Source organism: Aulostomus chinensis, chromosome 24, assembly GCF_037954235.1.
Source record: "Aulostomus chinensis isolate RoL2024-O1b breed Wild chromosome 24, RoL_Achi_v1.0, whole genome shotgun sequence".
Classification (NCBI taxonomy): Eukaryota; Metazoa; Chordata; class Actinopteri; order Syngnathiformes; family Aulostomidae; genus Aulostomus; species Aulostomus chinensis.
The window spans coordinates 10842320-10866460 of NC_141343.1; the positions used below are offsets into that span (position 1 = coordinate 10842320).

Sequence of the window (24141 nt, forward strand, 5' to 3'; positions counted from 1 at the left end):
ACGGAGGGGGAAAAAACAACTATGTGCTAAAAATGAAACTTCACTTTGAGAAAAACACTTTGTGGACTCTGTGCTGCTTCTTGTGTCTCCTTCTTGTCTCTCTGGAAGCATTTCATCATCCTTCGCTTGCGGGCCTCACGCGTGACGCGCGTTCAACGCAAGAGACGCTAAGCAAAGAAAAGGTTTCCATAAATGCGCCCCCCCCCCCTTTTTTTTTTTTTTGAAATTGAAGAAATGTAACGTTCAACCTCATCTGTGACTGGAAAAGTTTTAAAGCACCAAAAGTAAAAAAAAACAAACAACAAAAACAAAGCCTTAATATGTAAAGGCAATTACATCTGCTTCTTTTCACATCATTCATGTTTTATGAAGAAGTGAACACACACACACACACACACACACACACACACACAGGGAGATACAGGCTGAGGTTCAGAAAACAGACAAGCGTCAGTATTTTCCAGGGAGTCTCCATTATTTCTGGCTTGGGGTCTCTAATGGTATTTCATTGTAATTGCAATGATGTCAGCGTGTCCGTCCGCCCTAATGGTCGCACTAAAAACAACAAGGACAGATTGGTTCCATTCACTGGCTGTTTGAGCGGAGGCACGCTGGACTCCGGCAGCTCCGACCTCTGCAGGATCCTCAATTAAAAAGGTGAGAAGTTTTAAACGTCCATTCAGTTTTACGAGGCGAGTATTAAGCTACTTTAAACTGCGTTTAAATCATGTTTATTTGCGTGCGTGTGTGTGTGTGTGTGTGTGGATGTTTTAGAAGTTTTCATTTCAGTGCTATTTTTTTTCCTAATCAAGTGGAACATGTAATGACATTTTATCATTTATTTCACTACAGCTGGTATGTTTGCTTGAAGACGTGCAGAGTAATTAAGCAGGTGTGCCATTATACCTCATCGGCTTTGTTTTGTCATAAAATGTACTTTTTAGGAAGAAAAAAAAAAGCCTTCCGGAGTAGAAGCACCTTCATACAGTAACTCTTTGTTGCAGTATCTGTAATAACCAGCAGGAGGAGCTGTAAGTCTTGCTGTAAACAGCAGCTTTGGCTCACCTTCCTCCATTGATTAGAAAATAGCAGTGATTCATTTATGATAGGCAAAAATATTCTCACCTGTGCTTCTATTGAAATGTTCAAGTGAACTCATGACTGCTGGAAAAATGTCACCCCCCCCCCCCACCCCATCACCTTTAGCTGACTTGTTATTTGTTGCCCCCTCTTGTCGTCTCCCCAGCATGCATCTACGCCCCTTGCCTCTTGCACTTCTCCCGATGCTGGTTTGCCACGCAGCCGTGGTATGCAGTGTTGCCATGACACCCGCCTTGCAGGGTTTCCGGGGTTGCGCCGTGCGGGAGTTCTCCTTTATCGCCCAGAAACACGGCTGCAAGGGGCTCCGCATCACCACAGAGGCTTGCTGGGGGCGCTGCCTCACCTGGGAGGTATAGGTCCTGTTATATTTTGAAACTTAACTGCACACACACACACACACACAGAAAAAACAGTTGTACAAATATGCATTGACACGAGTTCCACTTATGAGCTTATAAGCTCGAGTGAAAGCTCAAAAAGACAGTGCTTGATTATTTTTTTTAACCATGTCCAAGGACAGTGGTGAAATTTACCTGTTTTAAACACACACTCACATGTCAAGTATAAGACATGAAAATATAACACACGGGGACACTGCTGGTTTTTATGTCTAAAAGAAGCCATTTGAAACGAAATCTTGCGTTGTGGCTGCTGCACATTCAGCGGTAGGTGATTCAGCATGACATGTTATACGAATTATGACAGGTAAACACTAGAAGTAGAGGTAGCCGAGATTTTACTCATAGTACCTTTAATCCTGTAGTAACCCGTGTATGTTTGTGCGTGAACCCTGCAGAAACCTGTGCCGGATCCTCCCTACATCCACCACCACCACCGCGTGTGTACGTACAGCATCACTCGTCACATGACCGCCAGGCTGCCGGGTTGCCGGCCTCACGTGTCCCCTCTCTACCACTACCCCATGGCTCTACACTGTCAGTGCGCCATCTGCTCCACGCTGGACACGGAGTGCGAGACGTTCTGAGGGGCAGGACAACTCCCAAAAACTACTGTCAGCGTTTGATTCGATTCTGCTTGAAATAAAGAAATCAAAATATCTGAGAGTGAGACTTTCCGAAGGAGAGTAATAACTCTTCTGGTGACAAATTTTAGCAAGGTTCTTATATTTATGACAGAAATGTCCTGAAAGATGAAATATTATCAGGACTTGGACAAAAAGTGACCAAACGCTTTAGAAATAAATGAACAAAGTATTTTTTTTTTTAAACGACCATACCCGGGTTAGCTTTAGGGGAAAAAAATGTCTGAAAACATCAGCCTTTTGTATGTGTACAGATTGAAAACCTTTATGGTGAAAAAATACTACGTATTAACTGCTAACAGTCTAATATTAATAACTGTCAACTTGCTAATTGCCGCTAGCCATTGTTTTGTTGTCGGTAATTTTTCCAAATTTATTTACAATTCTGCTTTGAAAAGTAGACAATGGAAGTTCTGTTTTTAAATGACTGGTTTGAATAATTCTTCTCCACAAGAAAAAAAAAGTACAAAGCTACATTTTAGCAGGGGCACCTTGCTAGCTAGCACTTAGCTTCAACCCAGGACATTTTTGAAAATTCCAGAAAAAAAACAGGAAGTAGATTTTTTTTTTGGGGGGTGAAATATTTTTGTCAGGAGGGGGCGGTATGGCTCCGAGGTAGAGTGGCCGTCTAGCAGAGGAAGGGTCGCTGGTTCGATCCCCGCCTTGACCATGTCCAAGTGTCCTTGAGCAAGATACTGAACCTCTTATTGCTCCTGGTGGCCCTACGACAGACTGGCGACCCGTCCAGGGTGAACCCCGCCTCTCGTCCAACGTCAGCTGGGATAGGCTCCACCCCCCCACCCACAACCCTTACCGGATAAGCGGTATAGAAAATGGATGGATTTCGACAGGCAACAAAACGCTCCACACATTCGAGTTGCAGAATAGAAATTTATTTGCAAGATATACAGTGCATTCTTCTCATTTCACCGACATTTCTAACATTCTTTGGTTTCATCCTTAGATGTTATAAACAAAATGTCCTTAAATTCAATTCATAAATATAAATTAATTTGTACATTCTTTTGTCTCTTGTCCGTGTTTAGTGGTTATTGCGAAGTATGAATTTTTGTTTATCATGTTTGGTTAACTCGTTGAATAATTCTTACAGAATATGAACCTTGTTGTCTTTGTTTGATTGTACTGTACCTTTAAGACCAGCACCGCTTTCGTAGCCGAGTATACGATGCGATGCTCTAAATCATTTTAGCATTTTTCTGCTGGGAGAAAATCAATAAATGTGTAAAGTGTTTCAAGATTACTTGAATTTTTGAAGTCCAAACACAAACGTGGATCGATCCTGTTTCTTAAAAAAAGGCTCCCTCGCACAGTCACGCCAACCCTGCACACACCCACACAAAACAAAACTGTTATTGAGGAAGTGCAGGTTTGAACTGACTTCTACTTTAAATGTCATGTTCCAGTTCATTCTTTAAATGCGTACGGTCGTGTAAAACAAATGAAAAGAAAGCTGAATTTTTTCCTGGTTCAAGTGATTTTTTTTTTTTTTTTTTAACATTCCAAACAACATGGACAGAAAATGAAGTTCCTGGTGCGTCGCTGAAAATAAACTAACATCCGAACAGCTGGGCAGACATGGTTAGCGTGGTTCTCCTGCTCGTCGTGATACGGAGCAGAGGGTCTGAATGCGTCAGTAGCGAGACTTGCGGCACATGTCGCAACGACACGCCTTGGCTGTCAGGATCTGTATTTCGTCATGGTGACGGCCTCGAGGGCACTCCAGGCGAACTTTGACCTGCGAGAGACCAGAGATCGCGTTTGTTTAAAACCGCTGCCGCTCTCGCGGTACATCACATCATCCCTCACGTTCTCCGCCTCACCTTGGCGTCCTTGGTGATGGTGCAGCACCGTGAGGCCGAAGTGATGTTGTGGGTGAAGTTTGAGGCCACCAGCACGGAATATCTGGACGGGAAGGCGCTGGACTCGCAGTAGCCGACGCAGGCGTAGACCAGGTGGGTGCCTTTGCACGTGCCCCGCCGGTCGCTGCGGATCGTCACGTTGAAAGCTTGAAGTGGAAAGAGAGGACAGAGGGATGAGCCAGCGTGACGGATGTCACGTACCTTTAAGGTGACGGGGACCCTGACCTTTAACCTTTGACCACGAAAAACTTTTCATTTGTGTGTCATTTGATGAACGGCTGTTGACAGCATAACTAGAAAACGCTCAGACTTGGCCTCATCCTTTTCATGTAACGCATCTGCAGGATTTGAAATATTAACAATAAATTTGTAGTTTTAAGAACCACATTACCCATAAAAACCAAGTGAAAGACTGAATGTGGCGTCTTCTTTTATGTTTTATTTCTATTTTCTTCCAAACATTCATTGTTCAAATGTTCTCGGAGGCTCGGCGAGTGAGGTGCGATGCCGCGTGTATGAACGGAACTCACGATAGAGGTGACACCCAGGAGTGAGGCTTTCATAGCTCCAGCCAATCGGAGAGAAAAGCAGCAGCAGTGACGTCACTGACAGGATCAGCAGGCAGAGGCGGGAGGTCGTGCACAACGACATCTGGATGGCAGCCTAGAGAGTCCAAACAGAGGGCAAAAGAAACTCAATCCCGGGAAAAACTTGATATATTAAAAAAAAAAAGAAAGTATGAATTGAGACAGGACATCAAAGGGAGGTGATGTGATTGTTTCTTGTCTATAAAGACTCAAATGGATTGATATTCACTTTGTAAAACAGATCTCTTGATTTGCTTCTGGGAGTCTAAGAAACAACAGAAGCTGAGACTGAGTTTCTAAACTTATTCTGAGCCGATCGTCTCCGTCTGAATTTTCTGATTTCAAAACGTTGCCCAAGAGCGCCTCCTTCATCCAGCAGGGGGATTTCCCGTCCTACTCATCCGCCTGTGTCACTCAGCTGAGGAGCAGCTCACGGGAATAAAAACAACGCCCTCTTTATCCTTTCAATCTACCTTCACACGTCCGCAGGTTGGTGCAGGTATCCTTATTAGGACGTTCCACTGACTTCCATTCATATGGAACTCAATCCTAATCCTAACTCTTACCAATGGATGCCAAACCCCAACCCAAACCTAACCTCAGTTTGAGGGACTCGTGAATTAACGTGCCACGTTTTGGACCGATCTTTGCTCCCCGTGAGGGCCAGGAGCCCTGATTGGATTACTGTTTGTACCAGAAAAGGTCTCTGGGAGGCACAGACCCACTCCGTCTGACGGCGATCCCAGAATGAGACGCTGTAAATGACTTTAGACGTAAAAGATGTTCAGGTTTTATGTTTTGCGCCTGAAGGGCCGACGTTCAGTTGACATCGACGGTATGTAGTCACGCGCTCCCCCTCAATCTCGCACTGCAGCACATGTGTAAATAATAAAGTCATGTTTTCCTGGGAATTTGGTGATGCTGACCCTTGCCCTCTAAAATGGCAGCACTTTCCAGATCCACTTCCTTCCCACGTGGGAATCACTGCTACAGCGTTGGAAGAATGACCCAGGGGACACCATTAACACTACTGGTATGAACTGGTGTGTGTGTGTGTGTGTGTGTGTGTGCTCGCGCAAGGACATTAACGCCATGCCAGCTGGTTGGGCTGGGAACTGCACCATATTTTCCTCTTATATGAGGTTTCCACGCCCGAAGGTTCGGTTTGTCCCTGAGGAAAGTGGGCTGTCCTACACTGTACGTCTCCATGGTGACGGTGAAAGTGGGAGGGCGCTTTGGGAAAGATAAGACCGCCTACATACAAACACAGAAGCCCGTTACACCTTCAGACAAAATCCCGTTGCTTTAGGTGACCATCACTGATGATGAGAGCAAAACAGCGTAAGACCGACTTCCCTAAATCCCCGAAAACGAAGTGTCATCGTAGCAGAACTTAAATTTGGAGCCACTGATATGAAGATGAGACTTTGTCGCTGTATATTTTGTGAAAACCTACTTCAAAATGAATCGTTCGTGGATAGTTAAAAAAAACAAACAAGCAAAGAAAACTTTCAAAATAGAACACACATTTGAATTCAGGGGCTTCAGCATATAACAACGTGCAATAGTGTAAAACAACATTTACGGAGCCAAGTGTGATCGTGTGCTTCCTGGCGGGGCGACTTCAGTGAAAAACACAGGTTAAACTTGTCTCTTCGCGACAAAGAAATTTGCGTGATTGACAGATATTGGATGAACAAATGCAGCATTTGATTCTATTTTTATAAACCGTGATGAGTTTGTATCGGTCCAAGCCGTTGGCGTAAAAACCCTCAATAAAAGAATACCGTATGTTCTGACAGGGGATTTTTAAAAAAAAAGGTTTTTACCTTTGTTATATATATATAAAAAAAAAAAAAAATTCAGATAAAAATGTGTCACGTGACCTCTGAGGCGTGCGATTTGTTAAAAAAAAAAGAAAAGAAAAAGTAAATCAAATACGTACAATTTAAATAAAGCTATGGATGAAAGCATGGACGTGTGTTCCGGTTCATATTAAATGCAGGTTTTAAAGTCTATTTTACAAAAACAATTAAAAAAAAATAAATTTAAAACCTAGGAAAGGAAGAGGCATCAGGATAAAATGGGATTCAGAGAGGGTTCCGTCTTACCTGTGGACGTAACGAAGGGTGCAGCTTGTCGAGTCTGGATGAGCGCAGGGCAGGTGTGAGGACCTACAGGTGTGTGTGTGTGTCTGTGAGCCTCATGCAGCAATGTAAGTACCACAGGTAAGAGCAAAGGCATTTATAGTTGTGGACACGCCCACAATTAGAAAGCGTGAATCCCTCCTTTCAAGCAGGTCCCCCTCTCTCCAGAACTGCTTACTCAACAAAACATGGGAATTTCACGATAAAAATAGCGAAGCGGTCTTTCTCCCTTTGTGTGCTCCTATCGCTGTCCCTCTTCTTCTGTTCCCTCTCTGTTATAAACCTTTAGGGGCACCGTTGTGACACAGAGGAAAACTAGATAGGTTTTCCATCAACGCACCGCCACAATAGTAAGAACACACACACACACACGCGCGCGCGGGCACGCGCTCACACACACAAACGTAAAGGAATGAAAGCACACAAAAACTAATATTCTAGGCCTCAAGTTGAGACGCAGTCCAACTGAAGTGAAATGGAGACCTAACACACAGCTGTCTGGGATTTCCATTTGAGGCTGCAGGAGGAAGGGCAGGGTCAGGTCAGAAGATACAGCGGGTGTGTGTGTGTGTGTGTGTGTGTGTGTGTGTGTGTGTGTGGTCACTCTCAGCGATGCTGTTTCTCTTCATCCTCAGCAGAGGATGTCCTCCCAGCCGCGTAAAGAAATGCTTTTAATAACCTTTTGAGAGGTTCTGCGTAGTTTACGCAGCAGAGAAAAGCGCTGCACTTCATTGAAACGGTCAGGAGGGTCACGCGGTGCCTGATGACCGCCCCAGTTTCTACTCATACGTTTTAGCTCTTTAGAAATGTCGCCAAGAACCTCAAAGTATCTGTCCTTTGTTCACTTGCGATGGGTCTTTACAAGAAACTGTTTAAGAGTAAAAGAGCCAATCTCTTCCAGTCACTCAGAAGGTGGGGCGGGACCAGGGAGGAGGAGGAGGAGCTTGAGTTTCTCACTGTTTGTTTTCAGACGGTTTTTGCTCGTCTTGTAAGAGAACGCGGTCAGCTGTCATGACTAAAGCCCTTCTCGCCACTGTTATCCCGCTGATGTTGAGCATGGCTTTAAGAAGCAGGAGCATGGCTTTAAGCAGCATGTGGACAATCGACTCACTGAACTATACTTCAGATAGGTTGGTTCTGGTTCCCTCCTGACGGAAGAACGTTCTGTCAAACCGCACGTTTATGTGTCTGGCGGTTCGAACAGACTTCATGTTCTGCGGCGTTCTTTATCAAGATTAGACGACGTCTAAATAAACGCCTGTCTCCCAATTAATACCCACGATGAGTAACTTTAAAATTGTACAACGTATCACTGCGGCCGTTGTTGGACTTGGTACATGCGTGCAAACACACACACACACACACACACACACACACACACACACACACACACGCACACACACACACACACACACACACACACACACACACACACACACACACACACACACACACACAAGCACCTTCTAAGGAAAACACAATTATCATCTTATGGCCCCTCTACCCCAAACATTCCCCATCTTGTTATGTCAATGGAAAACGGAATGTGTGACATCATCATCTAAACTCCCACCTATACACACACAAAACTATTAGTCTGTTGATGCTAAGTTGCATGGACGGCCACATGGTGTGTTTTATGTGATTCCATGTCAACCGCAGAGAGAGAGAGAGAGAGAGAGAGAGAGAGAGAGAGAGAGAGAGAGAGAGGCTGAAATGGCCCACAGTACCTCATCAGTGGGGGGGGGGGGGGGGGGTAGTAGTGAATGAACTTTATTAACCGGGGTACACTAATACTCCACACACACACACACACACACACACACACACACACACACACACACACACACACACACACATTTCTCTCGTGTGACTCAGTGGGGTGACTGATGTTTGTATCACGTAGTGGCCCTGTTGCTCCCGGCTGCCTTGGAAACCGTGGCGTCTGACTTTTATTAGTGTGTTCACTTCCACTTCTGTCCTGTTATTTTAAGATCAGCGTGTACATGAGATGACATGACGTGTGTGCAAACTTCCCTGTAGTGTATCTTGGTGTATTTATACACGTGAGAGTATTATTAAGTGTATTTTGTGCATGTGTAAGGTAAACACGAGTGTATTTTTTTGGGCTGGATGACAATTTAAGGAGAGGATTAGGCAAAGTTTTCCTGTTTCTAAGATGATGTATCAGTCCAGTTGACCCATTTATACCCGTGTGTAAACACACACACACACAGTGCCTGGGCGCGTGCAGACACACATCCCTTTACACGAATGATTAAATAAACACCATTGGTGTGTTTGTGGTCAAACTCGTGCATGCGCGCATCCTAAAACGCTTCCCTTCATCATGAAGCGTCAAGGGCAAATAGAATAATTAAGATTGACAGGAGGAAAGTGGAGTTTCCACAAGATGATTTACACTGAAGCTCAAGGTGCGCGCCCGCACACACACACACACACACACACACACTTACAAAGATGAGTGGAAATATTAAGAGAGTCTGCATTGTCTACACCAATTACCAGAGTAAAGCTATGGAATGTCTTCCGCTGAACCGATACCTGGGACCAGAAGATTGGAAGGGTTAAAAAAAAATAAAAAATAGAGGAGGAATATATTTTTTTACTATATTTCGCATGTCGGAAAGAAATTTGAAATGTTGGAAATTAAGCAGAAAAGTCGAGATAAATCGAAAAAATGCCGCTTTGAGCATAAATGTGAGTATCTCTCTCCAGGGTTTCGTGATGCAATTTTGGCGCCGTTTCTCCAAAATCCTTGTACTTATCACCGAACTCCATTCGTGCACTAAAAAAAAAATTACGATTTCTTTTTTTCTGTCCCTAAATCCGATTCGTCTCCAAAGCATTTTGAAGCTACGCATGCTAACGCTAGTAGTTGAATTCTTCAAGTGTCAGGTCGATCCCCCGCATTTCAGCTTTAATCTCGGCATAGCTGCTCTTCAGTCACACAGCGGAGAGAGAAAGGGTGTTATTTATTTGGTTGAGAAAAATCGGAATAACAATTTGACAATCAACGCAAAATCAAAGGTATAAGAACTGTTGGAAGCAATGGGAGAACCGTATATAAACCGCTAACAATGGATCATATGTCATTCACTGAGGGAGACAAATCACCTTTTGTTCACGGCAAAACTTTTTGTGCTCGGAGCAGAACTGCGACCACCCAGCGGAGCCCTGTGTCTCTGCCACGCCTCTCAGACGTCTCTGGGGAACAAGGAGAAAACGTGTCTGTGGAAAGAAAAAACAAGGGTTCATTTTCATCTCCATGACAACACAGCCTCCTTGCTTACCCCTGCTCTATGTTTTTGGGTTTGTTTGGTGTGTTTTGTCTATGTGGAGTTGCTTTTTATGAGCTGAAGCCTGTTTGGACAGACGTTTCCCAGGGATATCGCAGTTCCACCAACCTGGCCAGTCGAGTCAGAAAGCCATGCCTCGGAGGTGATTCAGGGACGAGTTCCACTTCATCTCCCTCTTCATCGCCTTCATCCTCTTGCACGTTCTCCGTTGTCCCAACACGAACTTCCCCTGGTCTTTCCCTAAACTTGTCTTCACCTGTTCTCTCTCGGGGTTCATCGAATCGTTTCGTCTCTCGCTACGGGATAGGATGGAGCAATTAAAAACAAACCAAAAAACAAAAAACCCACGCGTATTTGATGATGAATTTCGACGTCGTATCTATGACGGATAAACTCTGTGTTGAAAGCGCGACTGTTTGCTCTGCTCAACGGAATGACTGATGCTTCGATCCGAGTTGTTGCAGCATTTATGAAAATGCGGCGAGCTGATACTCAAGGTCCTATTAGTCCTGAACTGAAGATGGGGGCTGCAACAAAACTGCCGCCGCTTAAAAAGTGACACCGCCGCCATGAACTGAATAGTTTGTCAGCGAACAACACCTCAATCGAGGTGGACCAGCTCGTCTAATTTTACTCCCACGCACATAAATTAAGTGTTTATTTAAAAATACCCACAGTGTGCTGGTACCGTGACAAACCTAATAATCACCCCGTCATCCTGTAGGCCGGCTTTGTGTGTGTTCCTATTGCTTCACTTGTGACTTTATACTTCAAGTACTAAATCTCGCTACAGTAACTGTATGACTGCCGTGCAAAAATTAATTTGTGTTCGGTGTAAAACTCACATAGGATTACAGCTCGTTGCCATGTCATGGCTCCTCCTTGGGCCTTGTTTCTCAACGGGCTGGCATAATTCGCGTTCATTATTTTTTCCACATCAAACAAAAGCGCAGGGGCCAAAGTGGTAGAGAACGTTCCCAGTGGACAAGCGTTGGGAGCAGGCGAGAAGTATAATTTTGGGACTTTGTTGCCACTCAAACTGAACCACCTCACCAGGAACACTTCCACATCCACACAATTACACAGCAACATGCCCAATGTGTGTCTGAGGTAATGTTATTATTATCCTTAATCACACTTGTTATCCTACCTGTCTGCGCTAATGTTAGCCTAGGGCTGCAACAAAGACGGAGGTGCTATGTGTGCGTTTAGATATGAGGTCGAGAGGAAGTGAGCGTTAGGACATGGACGAGCGCCGTCAGTTCGTTTTTAACAAAGGTGGGCGAAGGCTTCATCGTCGAACATGAACCAGTAAAAGTAGAAAAAAAAAAGAAAAAGAAGAAGAGTCAGCCACAAACGTGCCGAGTAGCAGGCTGAGCTGAATGAATGAAAAGAGTCACCTTGTCATCACGTGCTGGCTCTCCGATGACTTCTCCCTTGGCACGTGGCTCGTCCATGTGCGTCCTGCGGTTAGTTGGACATCACTTGATTAACATATTTATCAAAAATGACTTGTTGGTTTATCCGTATTTAGACAGCGTGGCTTAAAGATACAGCTCGTAGGAATTTGACCAAGCGAGCAGTGGGCCTTCTCGTCAAGTTACTCCACCTCTTACGGCTGCAATGGTGAGACATATGAAAGGAGCTGGAGATGTGTACGTTACACGTTGGTAAATATTCGTGCCTGGAAATGTGGCATTGTGTTTCCGACTTAGCTGTAGAACCTGAGGTCCAAATCTATTACGGCGCGTCCCAAGTGAGATTAACAGAAGCGCAGATGATCAAAAATGTAGCGACGATAGCAGCCTTGGAACAGAAACGGCCATCGTTTAAGTTGAAAAGGGCCCAACAGTTGAAGCGTTCTTTATTGTTCCAGTAGCTGACTGTCATCCGTCACCGTGAGGTTCCGGCTTAAATGGCGAGCGGATTGACCCCGCCGCTTTGATTTTGGAAAACAGGAAGGATAGAATGACAACTTGGTCGGCGAGGAGAACGGATTACACGCGTTGCAGTGAGGTGCAGGGGAGAAAGCTGCACGGATGTTACATTCGGTGAGACACGGTCGGTTTTTGACAACTCGCGATGAGCAATCAGTTGTGAAATCTGTGCTGATCGAGTCTCTGGCTCCTGAGCAGGTTAGGGCCCAATATCACGACTCACACAAGGCAGAGAAGTCCCAGCTTTAATGGACATGGATCTCTTTAGGGTTTAAGCCCAGCATTTCACTGGTTTTAGCCCATCTTTCAGCTCATAGATGAGCCGTGTTTGTGTTGAGGCGGGACAAACACGGAGAACGCTAAGGAGAAAGGGTTAGAGTCCAATGAAAGTTACCGCTGAGGTGAAACTCTCGGTAGGTTTACCCTGACGAGACAGACCTCAAATTACTTCCTGTCACTTGGCCTGTCGTGTGGACCGCAGTTGAAAAAAAAAAAACATGACAAATGTTACATTCCAGCCTATCGACATATTTGAATGCACTCTTCTCAATCGCTACCGGGATTCCTGGCATCCTGATGGAGGAGAAAAATCCCCATGAAATCCACCAGTATGAATAATTCTTAAAATCCTGAAAAGGATAATAAAAAAAAACCCATTTAAATTCCTCCTCAAATATTCTAGAAGTATCTCTGAAGTACTCTTACTTTATTTGTCAACACTTAATTTTTAATTTTTCCCTCTCGCTCACACACACGTCCTTGTACTTATATCTTTGTGAGGACTTTCTTTGATGCAATCCATTCCCTAGCCCCTCACCCTAAACCTGACCATCTCAACTGACTGCCTGACCCTGACCTTGACCCTAAACCTAACCAGAGCCTAATTCTAACCTTGACCCTAAAACCAAGTCTTGACCTTCAAACGGCCCTTTGAAGATGCGAGGACCGGCTAAAATGTCCTCACTTTCCGAAAATGTCCTCACTCTGTTGGCTAAATACGTATTCCAGTCCTCGATATGGAGCACAGCAAGAACAAGAACACACACACACACACACACGCGCACGCGCGCGACGGTCAACGTGGTTAACACAATTCGCTGACAACTGCCGAATGAACCGTGATTTCCTGCACGGTGCTCGAGGCCCTGCTGCTGCTCCCGTTCCCAGGATGTTTACACAGCTTGTGCATCACAGATGCATCAACTTCATTGACCAACTTCAAAAAATAAAATAAAAAAATAAAAGGACTCCGTTCTGTTGATTCAAGTCAAACACAAACTGAACAGGGGGAGAGGACCTTGTTCGTGCGTGTGCGTTTCGTTTGATACCTCTCGCCCCACTGATCCGACTGGCAGAGTGATTGAGGTGGCGCCTGCAAGCTTCTTGTCTGTTTCATAACCACAAGAATCACTGGAGCGTGTGTGTGTGTGTGTGTGTGTGTGTGTGTGTGAGTGAGTGCGCGCCAGTCAAAGTCGTCAGAGTGGATGTCCATGAATAAGAACAATTATTTTCATCTCTGCGCCAACGTGAATGAACAAGCCACGCTTCCACCTGTTGCTCCGATCATCTTCAGCGGCACAACATCACCACTCCCGAAACGCAATATTCATCAGACGCGCAGGAATGAAAGCTCTGCGAGTCAATCTGACGGATAACCACGGTCGTTCCGCTTCACGAGGTGCAAGAAGGCACTTGAGGACGACGGGAGCGAATTTGTACTTTTGCCTTATCCCACTCCCGCAAAAAAACATTCCTGTCCACATTCAGACCCTTGACAGTGAAAACCCTGTCCCGTCCTATTCCTTGAGTAAATTTTTTTTTTTTAGGAATGGCAGATTTAAAGTTACAAGTTAGGACAGGTAAGACAGTTGACGTGACATGACAGGGAGAGGAACGACTCCAGCTTTGATGTTCGCTAGAAATTTCTGTTGAGGAGGTGCCGCGTTCAAGCACACAAGTTATTGATCAAGTAGAAAGACACCTGAGCTCTCATGTTCAGGTCCGCCTTTGAAAAAGAAAGATGAAACTTCATGTTGTACTTTCTAAAAATGTATTCCCGATTTTAGTGGAAAAATAAATACAAATTCACATTTTCTTGCAGTTAAATGTGAATTTGTATTTGATGGCCACAAGTGGTACTCACCCATCCAGGAATGGTCTGCTTTCGGATTTCAGGCCCTTGATTTTGTCCGTTAGTATAGCCTCCTCTAGTGGTGACTTGCTCTTATGACGCTTTGAGTGGGGCTCGGCGAAAGAGGGGTGGCGCTTTGTCGCTCGTTTCTCCTACAAAATACACATGACACCTCCACTATTTCGGCCTCCAGCTATTTTAGACTTAGAGACAATATACACTGCTAGTCCAAAGTTTAGACAGACCTTCTCATTCAATGTTTTTTCTTTATTTTCGTAACTTTCTACATGGTAGGTTCCCACTGAAGGCATCAGTACTATGAAGGAACACATATGGAATTATGGAGTAATCAAGAAAGTGTAAAATTACTCCAAACATGTTTTCTATTTCAGATTCTCCAAAATAGCCACCCTTTGCTTTGATTCCCGCTCTGCTCACTCTTGGCGTTCTCTTGATGAGCGTCATGAGGTCGTCACCTGAAATGGTTCTCCAACAGTCTTGAGGGAGTTCCCAGAGATGCTGAGCACTTGTTGGTTCTTTTGCCTTCACACTGCGGTCCATCTCATCCCAAACATCTAGACTGGGTTGAGGTCAGGTGACCGTGGAGGCCAGGTCATCAGGCGCAGCCCTCCATCACTCTCCTTCTAGGTCAAACAGCCCTCACACTGACTGGAGGTGTGTTTGAGGTCACTGTCCTGGTTGAAAAATCAATGATGCTCCAACTAAACGTAAACCGGATGGGATGGCGTGTCGCTGCAGGACGCTGTGGTAGCCATGCTGGTTCAGTTTGCCTTCAACTTTGAATGAATGCCCAACAGTGTCACCAGCAAAGCCCCCCCCCCCCCCACCATCACACCTCCTCCTCCATGCTTCACAGCAGGAACCATGCATGTAGAGACCATCCGTTCCCCTTTTCTGTCTCACAAAGACACGATAGGTGGAACCAAAGATCTAGTTTGGACTCAGCAGATCAAAGCACAGACTTCCACTGGTCTGCTGTCCATTCCTTGTGTTTCTTGGCCCAAACAAATCTCTGCTTGTTGCTTTTCCTCAGGAGAGGTTTCTTAGCAGCCTTTCGACCATCAAGGCCTGATTGGCGCCGTCTCCTCTGAACAGTTGACGTAGAGACGTGTCTGCTACTAGAACTCTGTGTGGCATTAATCTGAGCTCTAACCTGAGGTGCTGTTGACTTGTGATTTCTGATGCTGGCGACTCAGATGAACCCATCCTCAGCAGCAGAGGAGACTCTTGGTCTTTCTCTCCTGGGGGGTCCTCATGGGAACCAGTTTCATCGTAGCGCTTGATGGTTTTAGCGACTGCACTTGAGGACACATTCAAAGTTTGGCAGTTTTCCGGACTGACTGACCTTCAGGTCTTAAAGTCATGATGGACTGTCGTTTCTCTTTCCTTAGCTGATTGGTTCTTGCCATGATTTGAATTCTACCAGTTGTCAAAAAGAGCTGTCAGCTGTGCACCAACCTGACTTCACAACACAACTGATGCTCCCAACCCCTTTAAGAAGGCAGGAACTTCCACAAATGAACCCTGACAAGGCGAACCTGTGAGGTGGGAACCATTTCAGGTGATGACGTCATGAAGCTCATAAGACACAATTCCATGTGTCTCGCTTCATAGGTTTGATGCCCTCAGTATGTACCTACAATGTAGAAAGTAGTGCAAATAAATAAAAAAACACTGAATCAGATGGCGTGTCTAAACTTGACAGGTAGGATATACAAGCATGTAACAAGATGCAATAAAGGTGTGAATCAAAACATATTCTACATTTAAAAAAATATATATATTAGACAGCAGATGAGACCACACAGTTTGAGAGTCGGATTTCAACGACGATGTTGACAATCGCTCTTTCTGTAATGAGTTGCAACTGAAGATGAACTCACTGGGCTTAGCTTCTCCTGGGCCCGGTTCCCTGAAATAAGAGAATGACATCTGTCTGAGACGTCACAACGCTGGGGGGAAAAAAAAGAAAAAAAAGAAAAAAAAAAGGCGGTAAAGTTTGCTGGAGCCTATCCCAGACATTTGTATATCCACAGCACGTATTGCACATTTGGACTCATTCAAATCTCACCATTTTGCATGTTCCTCTCCAGGTAGAGGCTAAGAATAAAAGGGTAAGCTCTGAGCTTGCCCTCATTGTGCCGGCACATCACGTTAGACGCTCCCTTCCACCGCCTCTTATCTGGTTTGGCTGCAGTTAATAAAATACAGCTAAACCTCTCGTTAGTGAACACAATTTACAACCAATCCCAGTACGCAAAGTAATTAAAACAAGTAAAGATTAAAAAAAAAAAAAAAATACCGGGAGAGTGTGAGACTGACGTATGAGCCTTGTGAAGAACACACACACGAGGTAAGAAGATTTAAAGTACAATGGGCTGCTGCTGGAGAAAACTGGACAACTGCACGTGTAAAAGTTACACAGTAACATCCTTATGGTAGCTTGAATAAATGTAGTACTCGTACTTGTAAGGGTCCTACCATCAGTAGATTTCTATCAGTGAGTCTTCTGCACAGAGAAAGCAGACAGCCGCGGCAGCTACAGGATTTAAAGTAAGGTCGTTTGGGTTAACGGATGGCGGTCACATGCAACCCTACTCCAAACAATCGGAACTACCCCTTTATCGTCCTCCCCTCATCTACATGAGCTGGAGCCCAGGTGTGACATCAACAAAGGTTGGAGGTACGATGAGGGATAAAGAGCAGCGAAATACACTTGATGAGCGACTGAATTAAGGATACACGGGAAGACATTGAAGTGTGTACTCGAGAAGGGCTGGAAGCTGTCCAGGTTGCCAAGAACAGTTCGGATAATTTCCTGAAAGCAGCGGAGAAAAGAGTTGAAGAGCATGAAATGATGACGCCACGCAATCGATCCAAAATGCCAGGAATCCCTATTTATTTGACTTTTTCTGTGCTCACCATGGTTTACTCTCAACGCATCCCCATGGTGGTACTCAGCAGGCCGTGTAACAGTCTGGAGGTCACTATTGTATCATCCAACATGCCTGTTACCATGGCACCGTTATAAGCGTTACTATCAGAACGTGTCGAGTACTACCACGGTGATGTGCTGAGCGTTACCATGGCGATATGTTGAGCATTACCATGATGACTTGTGAGAGGTTACCATGGCCAAAACTGAAACGCTACATGACGGGCGAAGCGTAACCACGGCAACGTGTTGGCTGTCACCCTGGCCAATGTGTTGAAGATTATCGTGGAAATGTTACCATAGTGAAGTGTTGAGCATGATGCAATGGGCTGAGGGTTACCATGGCAACATGTTGAATAGGTGTGATGGCTGTCGCTGCTGCATCTAAACTTACCTCCATCTCCTGATTCAAGCAGCTCTGTCCGATCATGCCGATCCCACTGAGGAAATACATTGAATACACGTTCACAACACATTAGGGTCGTTACAGTGTCATAGCAGTGTAAGATGTCCTACAGTCGATTAGATAATACTTTCTGATGCAGTACTGGCATTAAAAGGATTTGACAATCGAGCTCAAACATCAAAAGATAAGGCAGATAAGAAGTGGGGATGCTGCTAAGTCTCCAGCATCAACATTCGTCGTGTTTCAGATCAAAGGTTTTTCTTAAGTTACAAAGGCTTTCAAGTTAAATTCTGTCCTTGATAAAAGCCCACGGATGCTGTTGGGATTTTCTTGCTCAAATCACATCAACGTGTGAAGGCAAACCCTCTGGAGCACACATCAATACATGTAACAGTCGCCATTACACGTGACAAAGAATGAGTTAAAAGAGGAAAATGATCTATTCCTGTCTAGCCTAAAGCTCAGACATATTCCCCCACTGCTTTTGAGATTTTGCTACACTTTGAAAAAACGGATACTAAGGAGGAACGAGGAGGGGTTGGAGACTTTTCTCGCCTGCGTGTGTTTGGAGCGGTCACCGCTGCTTCGCATGAACGTCAAGCTTGGTTTGACTGATATTAAGGATGACCCAACGGGGATGAGTTTCGAGTCCGATAACGGCGCTGATTTTAGAGCTTAAACAAATAACCTAGTCGATTAACAAATATCTAACACTGTAAAAGGTGACCATTTTAGTAAAGGTCCCATCCCCCCCAAAAAAGGCACTGGAGCGCCCTCCGCTGGACACAGCATGTTATAATATTTTAAAATCACCGTAGTCGTTGTTTTCAGCTTTTTATGGGCTATAAAAGAAGGTTACCTATTTTGGCATTTATCATAAAAATTATACACCAATACAATATACCTGTAATAAGCCAGTAATGGCTGACCGATATATCGGTCCCACCCTAATGTTGAGTTTGTAACTGGTCAGCCATATCCTCTCATATTCAGATAGGTACACTCACTGGTCATTACAACTGTCAAGTCAGTTTTATTTGTGTAGCACCAAAACACAACCAAAGTTCTCTCATGACTCTTTACTAGTAGAGCAGGTCCAGTCCCACACTCCTTCAATGAACCTCCACCCAACAGTTCTCCATCAGCAAGCACATCCTGCAACAGCGGCGACCAAAACCTTCCTTTTAACAGGCAGGAACGTGGAGCAGATCCAGGATCAGTGGGGACGGACGTCTGCTTTGACCGGTTGGGGGGGGAAAGAGAGCAGGGGAGCAGGGGCAGAGACGAACATAGATGATGGAAAAAGACAGAAATACAGAAGGAAAGAGAGGAACAGAGATAAAGAGAGAGAGAAAGAGGAGAGACTGATGGACAGACGGGGACATGAGAAGGCCGGAAGGAGAAGGACGGCAACAATAACAACATGGAGCTTCCAGCAGTCGCATCTACAGGTTACTCAAGCAATCAATTTCAGCATAATATGAGCATAATTATGTGCAAGCAAATAATACTGGCTTGTGCAGTGAAATTTAATTCAATTCAACAGCTATGCCAGTAATTCTACTTTGCCTGAGCTTTTAAGTTCTCCAGTTTTGTTATTAATATTCTGCCCCTCTTATATCTATAAATACGGGTGGCTAAAATGTTAGAAGCATCTCTCATTATAAGAAAGCCCAATTAATGTATAATGCAAACTATATATTCATAAATATGTGGATGCTCATTATTTTTCTGTCACCCAAAAGTGTGTCGGTTTCGCTGTAATGTTCTTTTGTAAGGCATGGATTCCACACAAAAAAATAAATCTTAAAAATATTTAAAGAACAGGGAGGTGAATATCCTCTTGTGGTTATCTGTAACAAATAAATTCAACTTAATTTGACTTTCTTACATCTATTTATGAATGTATTCTCTGAATATTATCATCATACACTGATTAAATGAACAATATACAAGTCCACGGGAAAACAATAATGGCGTGTATCTTGCCTGATGCTGCTGCCTCCCCTTATCCTGGACTTGTAGATGAAACTACCTGCTTTGAAGTAGCGAGTTTCAGGGAACGGGAAGGAGGAGGCCTGCAGCGGCATGGCTAAGCTAAAGTGGTAAATAAAATATAAATGGAAAAAGAGAAAAAGACAATAAACATATTTAAGGGCTTCCAGAATGGTGGGTTCATGGTTAAAATAATTAAAAAAACAAAAACATTGCAGGTTAACTTAAGCTACTTACTTGGACACAAACGCAGGATAAACTTTGATTTTACTGCAGTATAACTTGAATTTGAGGTATTCTCGCGGTACTCACATCCATTCAGTTGACGCACGTCATTATTCAGTAACAGGACGATTTCCCGCCTTCGTTTAACCTTTTTCTATTGGACAAATCCCCATCCACTCAGCGGCGTCGGAGCAGGTGTCGCTATGGTAACGGTGGGAGGCGGCAGGATCTGTCACATGACTGTCAGCTGACCACACTACAAACGTCCGTGAACAAGCTACAAAGTACACGTTTACGTGTTGTTACACTTCCCATCGTTGCCTCTTTTTTTTTTGCAACTCCCCTTCAAATCTGCTGAAAGAACTCATATTGAAGGTAAAATGACAAGCTATTTTTTTTTATAGTCCGGTGTTACAAAACAACGTGATGTAGCGATTAGCTTGTCAGCAGTGGCATCTTTGTACGAGCACAGTATCCCTAATAGTTACATCAAGATTTTAAACGTTACACGGCTTCAAGATATAAAGATATTTACTATAAGAGTGCCCCTACAGCTAAAGCTGCATGCTAGCGTTACAAGGCCATCGTGTTACATGCTAACACTGCAACGTTGTACTCCTAAATGTAATGAAACTTTTCAGTATTGGAACACTGTACTTGTAATTCCAGGCACCCTTCTGTCTCAGTTGCTACACTGTAATGAGCATACAATAGGTCCTTTCTCTTTACTGACGTGAGCTCCAGTGCCTGGAAAACCTGCGAAACCCATCCGCATGTCCTCAAGTACTCGTTCCAGAACTATTTATGTTTCCCTGTTGACAGAGAAAAAAATCCAAATTGGAAATAAGAACTTCTCCGCTCAGATGTCCTCTTCCACCCCATCTACCCTCCTCAATACGGGGGAACACATGCCACTTCTGGGTCTAGGGACTTACAAACTGTGTGGTCCTGAGGATGTCTACAATGCTGTGGACGCTTCCCTGGCGTGTGGTTACCGGGCCTTTGACAGTGCTGCTGTCTACCGCAACGAGGCTATCTTGGGCAATGCTCTCAGGAAGCTGCTACCCAAATATAATTTGACCAGAGAGGATGTCTTCATAACCAGGTGTGTCCTTCTATCGACACACTGGCCATCTTCACAGCTGGATGATAAGATGTCTTACTACATTGCAGTGATGTGTTTTCTCTGTCAGACTGTCTGTTCCTTTCCCCTCCCTCATACAGTAAACTGGGCCCAAAAGATCAGGGTGAGAAAGCCATGGAGGGAGCCCTCCACAGCTTGTCTCAGCTTGGGATGGGTTACATTGACCTCTTCTTAATCCACTGGCCTGGCACACAGCGACTCTCCGTGACTGACCAACGCAACCCAGGTAAGGAATTGGGTAACCATGCACTCAAAAATAAATAAATAAATAAATAACTGAAGAGATACAATTGTCCAGTCTTCTCACATTCCTCCTACACTGTACTTGAGTTACCATCGAATAAATATGGATCCAGGCAACAGAGCTAAGAGTTGGGCTGCACTTGAGGAGCTGCACGCTCAGGGGAAGCTAAAGGCCATAGGAGTGTCCAACTACACGCTGATGCATATGAGAGAGCTGATGCAGAGCTGTAAGGTCCCTCCTGCTGTGCTGCAGGTACAGTAATGCTGGCCACAGGAGAAGGAAAGGTGAGAAAATGTCATTCACACAATTAATTTGTGTTATTTTCTTTCTCTCAGGTAGAATTCCACCCCTGCCTGTGTCAGGCCGAGCTGAGGAGAGTGTGTAAAGAGTACAAAGTGTGTTTCCAAGCCTACTCCTCCTTGGGGACAGGAAAGCTGCTCACTGACCCTTTGGTCATAGAGGTGGCGAAGAACTGCGAACGCACGCCTGCTCAGGTTAAACCCAAAACACGATAGATTCATTTGTTTTCGTGCCCTCGCTTTTGAACGCTAAGCAAAGTATTTTTGTTTCCCTTGCAGGTGCTGCTGCGCTGGGCGGTACAGCAGGGCATCCCAGTGCTCCCTAAATCATCCAATCCAGACAGAATAAAGGAAAACGCCAAGATTTTTGACTTCACCTTGAGTGACGCAGACATGAACAGACTGTCATCCCTGGACTGTGGACGCAAGTACTGTTTTGACCCCTCAGAGGTGGTTTGATAGACCACCAGTGACACACACGGTGTCTTCCAATTTGCCTTTGCACTGTTTTTCTTCAATTGTGGCAGAAATGTAGTTGTGGGGAAGGAAGCGAATAATCCGACAATGAACAAATAAACTCATACATACTCCTGTGCTTAAAATAATACTATATTCAAAAAGGTGTCCATCGCTAGAAATAACACAGCTTGAAGCCTACGGAGAACCAAAATGTCTGTTTACATACTCTCAAGATCATTTTCTAGTATTATAATCCTTTTCACACTGAAAAACGCATGTCAAGGCGGGTTTTTGGACCCACGTTTGCTCGGCATTAGGGCGCATTCAAGCTTCCAGCAGACGCGTGCCTGACGTCCCGCTGCGTGCCTGACGTCCCGCTGCGTGCCTGACGTCCCGCTGCGTGCCTGACGTCCCGCTGCGTGCCTGACGTCCCGCTGCGTGCCTGACGTCCCGCTGCGTGCCTGACGTCCCGCTGCGTGCCTGACGTCCCGCTGCGTGCCTGTGTTTTTCTCTCCGGTACGTCATCGCGCTGGCAACGTCATCATTACACTTAAAAGTGCTCCCCGTCTTAAAATGCCGGTGATGCTCCCATGAATCACCGTGTCCCGTACGGTTCCAGAAATCTGACGCCGGATCTCTTCACCTCGAAAGGCGAGCGGCTCGCGCACTTCACAATCTTGCCAGTGCGCTGCCATGATCGATAAAAAAGGTTTGCAAGATCACCATACAAGTTGTTGATAAACGCGGTCGTGCTTGCGCAGTTCACGTTAGGGTTCCCCGGTAGGTGGGAGTTCCCAAGCAGAGATTAATTTACGTGAGATCATACACGTTAATTGTTAGAAAAAAGGAGTGAAACAGAGTCTCGGGGACATCAAGAAAACGGATCTTATGGCAGAGGCCAAAACTTTATTGAGAGATGAGTGAGCAGCTCTCGCTGCGCAGCCCAGCCAAGTTTTTTTTAATTATTTATTTAGTTTTTTTTCCTCGAGCTTCCACAGTGACAGCCTGACAGGCGGCACAGTGACAAAACAAGTTCACGTGAAACCTGAGACAACACGGGTTGCCTTTTTCACACTGCAGGCGAGCCCAGCAGAGCCGAGCCGAGCCGCTAAACACCCGGGTCGCTTGGTGAGTCAGTTGACAGTCAACCCTTTCAGATTGCCCAAAACCCCCGTGTTGACCCGCATTTTTGGTGCAGTGTGAAAGGGGCTTTGTTTTTGTTGTTGTTAGGGTATCGGTCTCCATGAGGTCCATGCTGAAAAGATATAACTGACACTTTCTGCTTCCCGGAGTCAATAAGTTCCAACTTTTGGATTCCTTTAGAAGCACATTTTGCAACATTTGTATCGAAAATAAATGTTTCAACATAAGTTCGATGGTGTATTGATTTGACAGTGGAACTACTTTCTCAGCTCTGACCATCTTCTCTACTAATACCCCTTTTGTACCCACGTTTGCTCAGCATTCAGCAGTCGCGGGTCTAAACGCTGCATAGACTGCGTGCCTGTGTTTTTCGCTCTCGTACGTCATCGCACTGACGTCATCATTACACATAAAACTGCGCCGGAACACTGCGAGGTAAACAAACGACAGCATGGTCGTCGTCCAGTCGAACCTTAGCGTTGTCGCTGCGTGCGTTTCAATTTTGTCTCTTCTGCAAAGCATACAAACTCGACGAGTGAGATGAGTTAGCAGCTTTCGCAGCCCGATTTTATTTATTTTTTCCCGGAGCTTCCACAATAACAGCCTGACAAGCGGCACAGTGACAATCAGAATGCGACAGGAAGGTAGATCCACGTCAACGGGTCGTGTCGCGGGAAACCCGAGACAACGCGGGATGCCTTCTTCACACTGCAGGTGAGTCGAGCAGAGTCGAGGGGAGCCGTTAAACACCCGGGTCGAAATTCCGAGTCGACCCTTTCAGAGTGCCGGAAACACCCGTGTTCATCCGCGTTTTTGGTGCAGTGTGAAAGGGGCTCTGCTGTCAGAGTCTTTCCCACTTCAGACGGTAATTGTCTCTCCATTTCTCCATAAATAAAATTAAATAAAAATATTATATATATATATATATATATATATATATATATATAATGTTTTTAAACCAGGTTTTATAGTATATTTTACAAAAAAGTTTTTCGAAGTTGATATCTTATATTTTTATTCTGTACTTTTTGCTAATGACCTTTACTGTTTTAATTCCTATTTTTTTGTATTGAGCAGTTTAACACTATCCATCTCCTGTTGCTGCTACCTCAGTTGCTCATTATT

The 24141-nt window shown here is 44.8% G+C and overlaps 4 protein-coding genes across 5 annotated transcripts; 2 read left to right on the forward strand and 2 right to left on the reverse strand.

The window, feature by feature from the left end:
- The first annotated feature begins 378 nt into the window (after positions 1 to 378).
- On the forward strand, positions 379 to 2106 carry LOC147238681 (glycoprotein hormone beta-5-like). Its single transcript, XM_086197537.1, has 3 exons — positions 379 to 657; positions 1247 to 1451; positions 1898 to 2106. The coding sequence occupies exons 2-3, from the start codon at positions 1248 to 1250 to the stop codon at positions 2084 to 2086; spliced, it is 393 nt and encodes a 130-aa protein (XP_086053663.1). The 5' UTR covers positions 379 to 657; position 1247; the 3' UTR covers positions 2087 to 2106.
- Positions 2107 to 3020: 914 nt separating this feature from the next.
- gpha2 (glycoprotein hormone subunit alpha 2) lies at positions 3021 to 10006 on the reverse strand. The gene is made up of 4 exons (XM_086197698.1): positions 9896 to 10006; positions 4554 to 4686; positions 3985 to 4169; positions 3021 to 3899 (listed from the first exon to the last, which is right to left on the reverse strand). Exons 2-4 carry the CDS (start codon positions 4672 to 4674, stop codon positions 3795 to 3797), a joined length of 411 nt encoding a protein of 136 aa, XP_086053824.1. The 5' UTR covers positions 4675 to 4686; positions 9896 to 10006; the 3' UTR covers positions 3021 to 3794.
- Positions 9355 to 19932, reverse strand: majin (membrane anchored junction protein). 2 transcript variants are annotated; one of them, XM_086197697.1, is made up of 10 exons: positions 19815 to 19932; positions 19497 to 19604; positions 17496 to 17541; positions 16909 to 16984; positions 16238 to 16348; positions 16050 to 16078; positions 14158 to 14297; positions 11478 to 11541; positions 10186 to 10373; positions 9355 to 10009 (listed from the first exon to the last, which is right to left on the reverse strand). In XM_086197697.1, exons 2-10 carry the CDS (start codon positions 19595 to 19597, stop codon positions 9976 to 9978), a joined length of 789 nt encoding a protein of 262 aa, XP_086053823.1. In that variant the 5' UTR covers positions 19598 to 19604; positions 19815 to 19932; the 3' UTR covers positions 9355 to 9975. The 2 variants fall into 2 exon arrangements, with proteins under 2 accessions (XP_086053823.1, XP_086053822.1); XM_086197696.1 differs by having other exon boundaries at positions 19740 to 19898.
- Positions 19933 to 19954: 22 nt separating this feature from the next.
- On the forward strand, positions 19955 to 23193 carry LOC147238684 (uncharacterized). Its single transcript, XM_086197695.1, has 6 exons — positions 19955 to 20102; positions 20550 to 20832; positions 20952 to 21097; positions 21228 to 21367; positions 21451 to 21609; positions 21694 to 23193. Exons 2-6 carry the CDS (start codon positions 20591 to 20593, stop codon positions 21871 to 21873), a joined length of 867 nt encoding a protein of 288 aa, XP_086053821.1. The 5' UTR covers positions 19955 to 20102; positions 20550 to 20590; the 3' UTR covers positions 21874 to 23193.
- Positions 23194 to 24141: the final 948 nt, after the last annotated feature.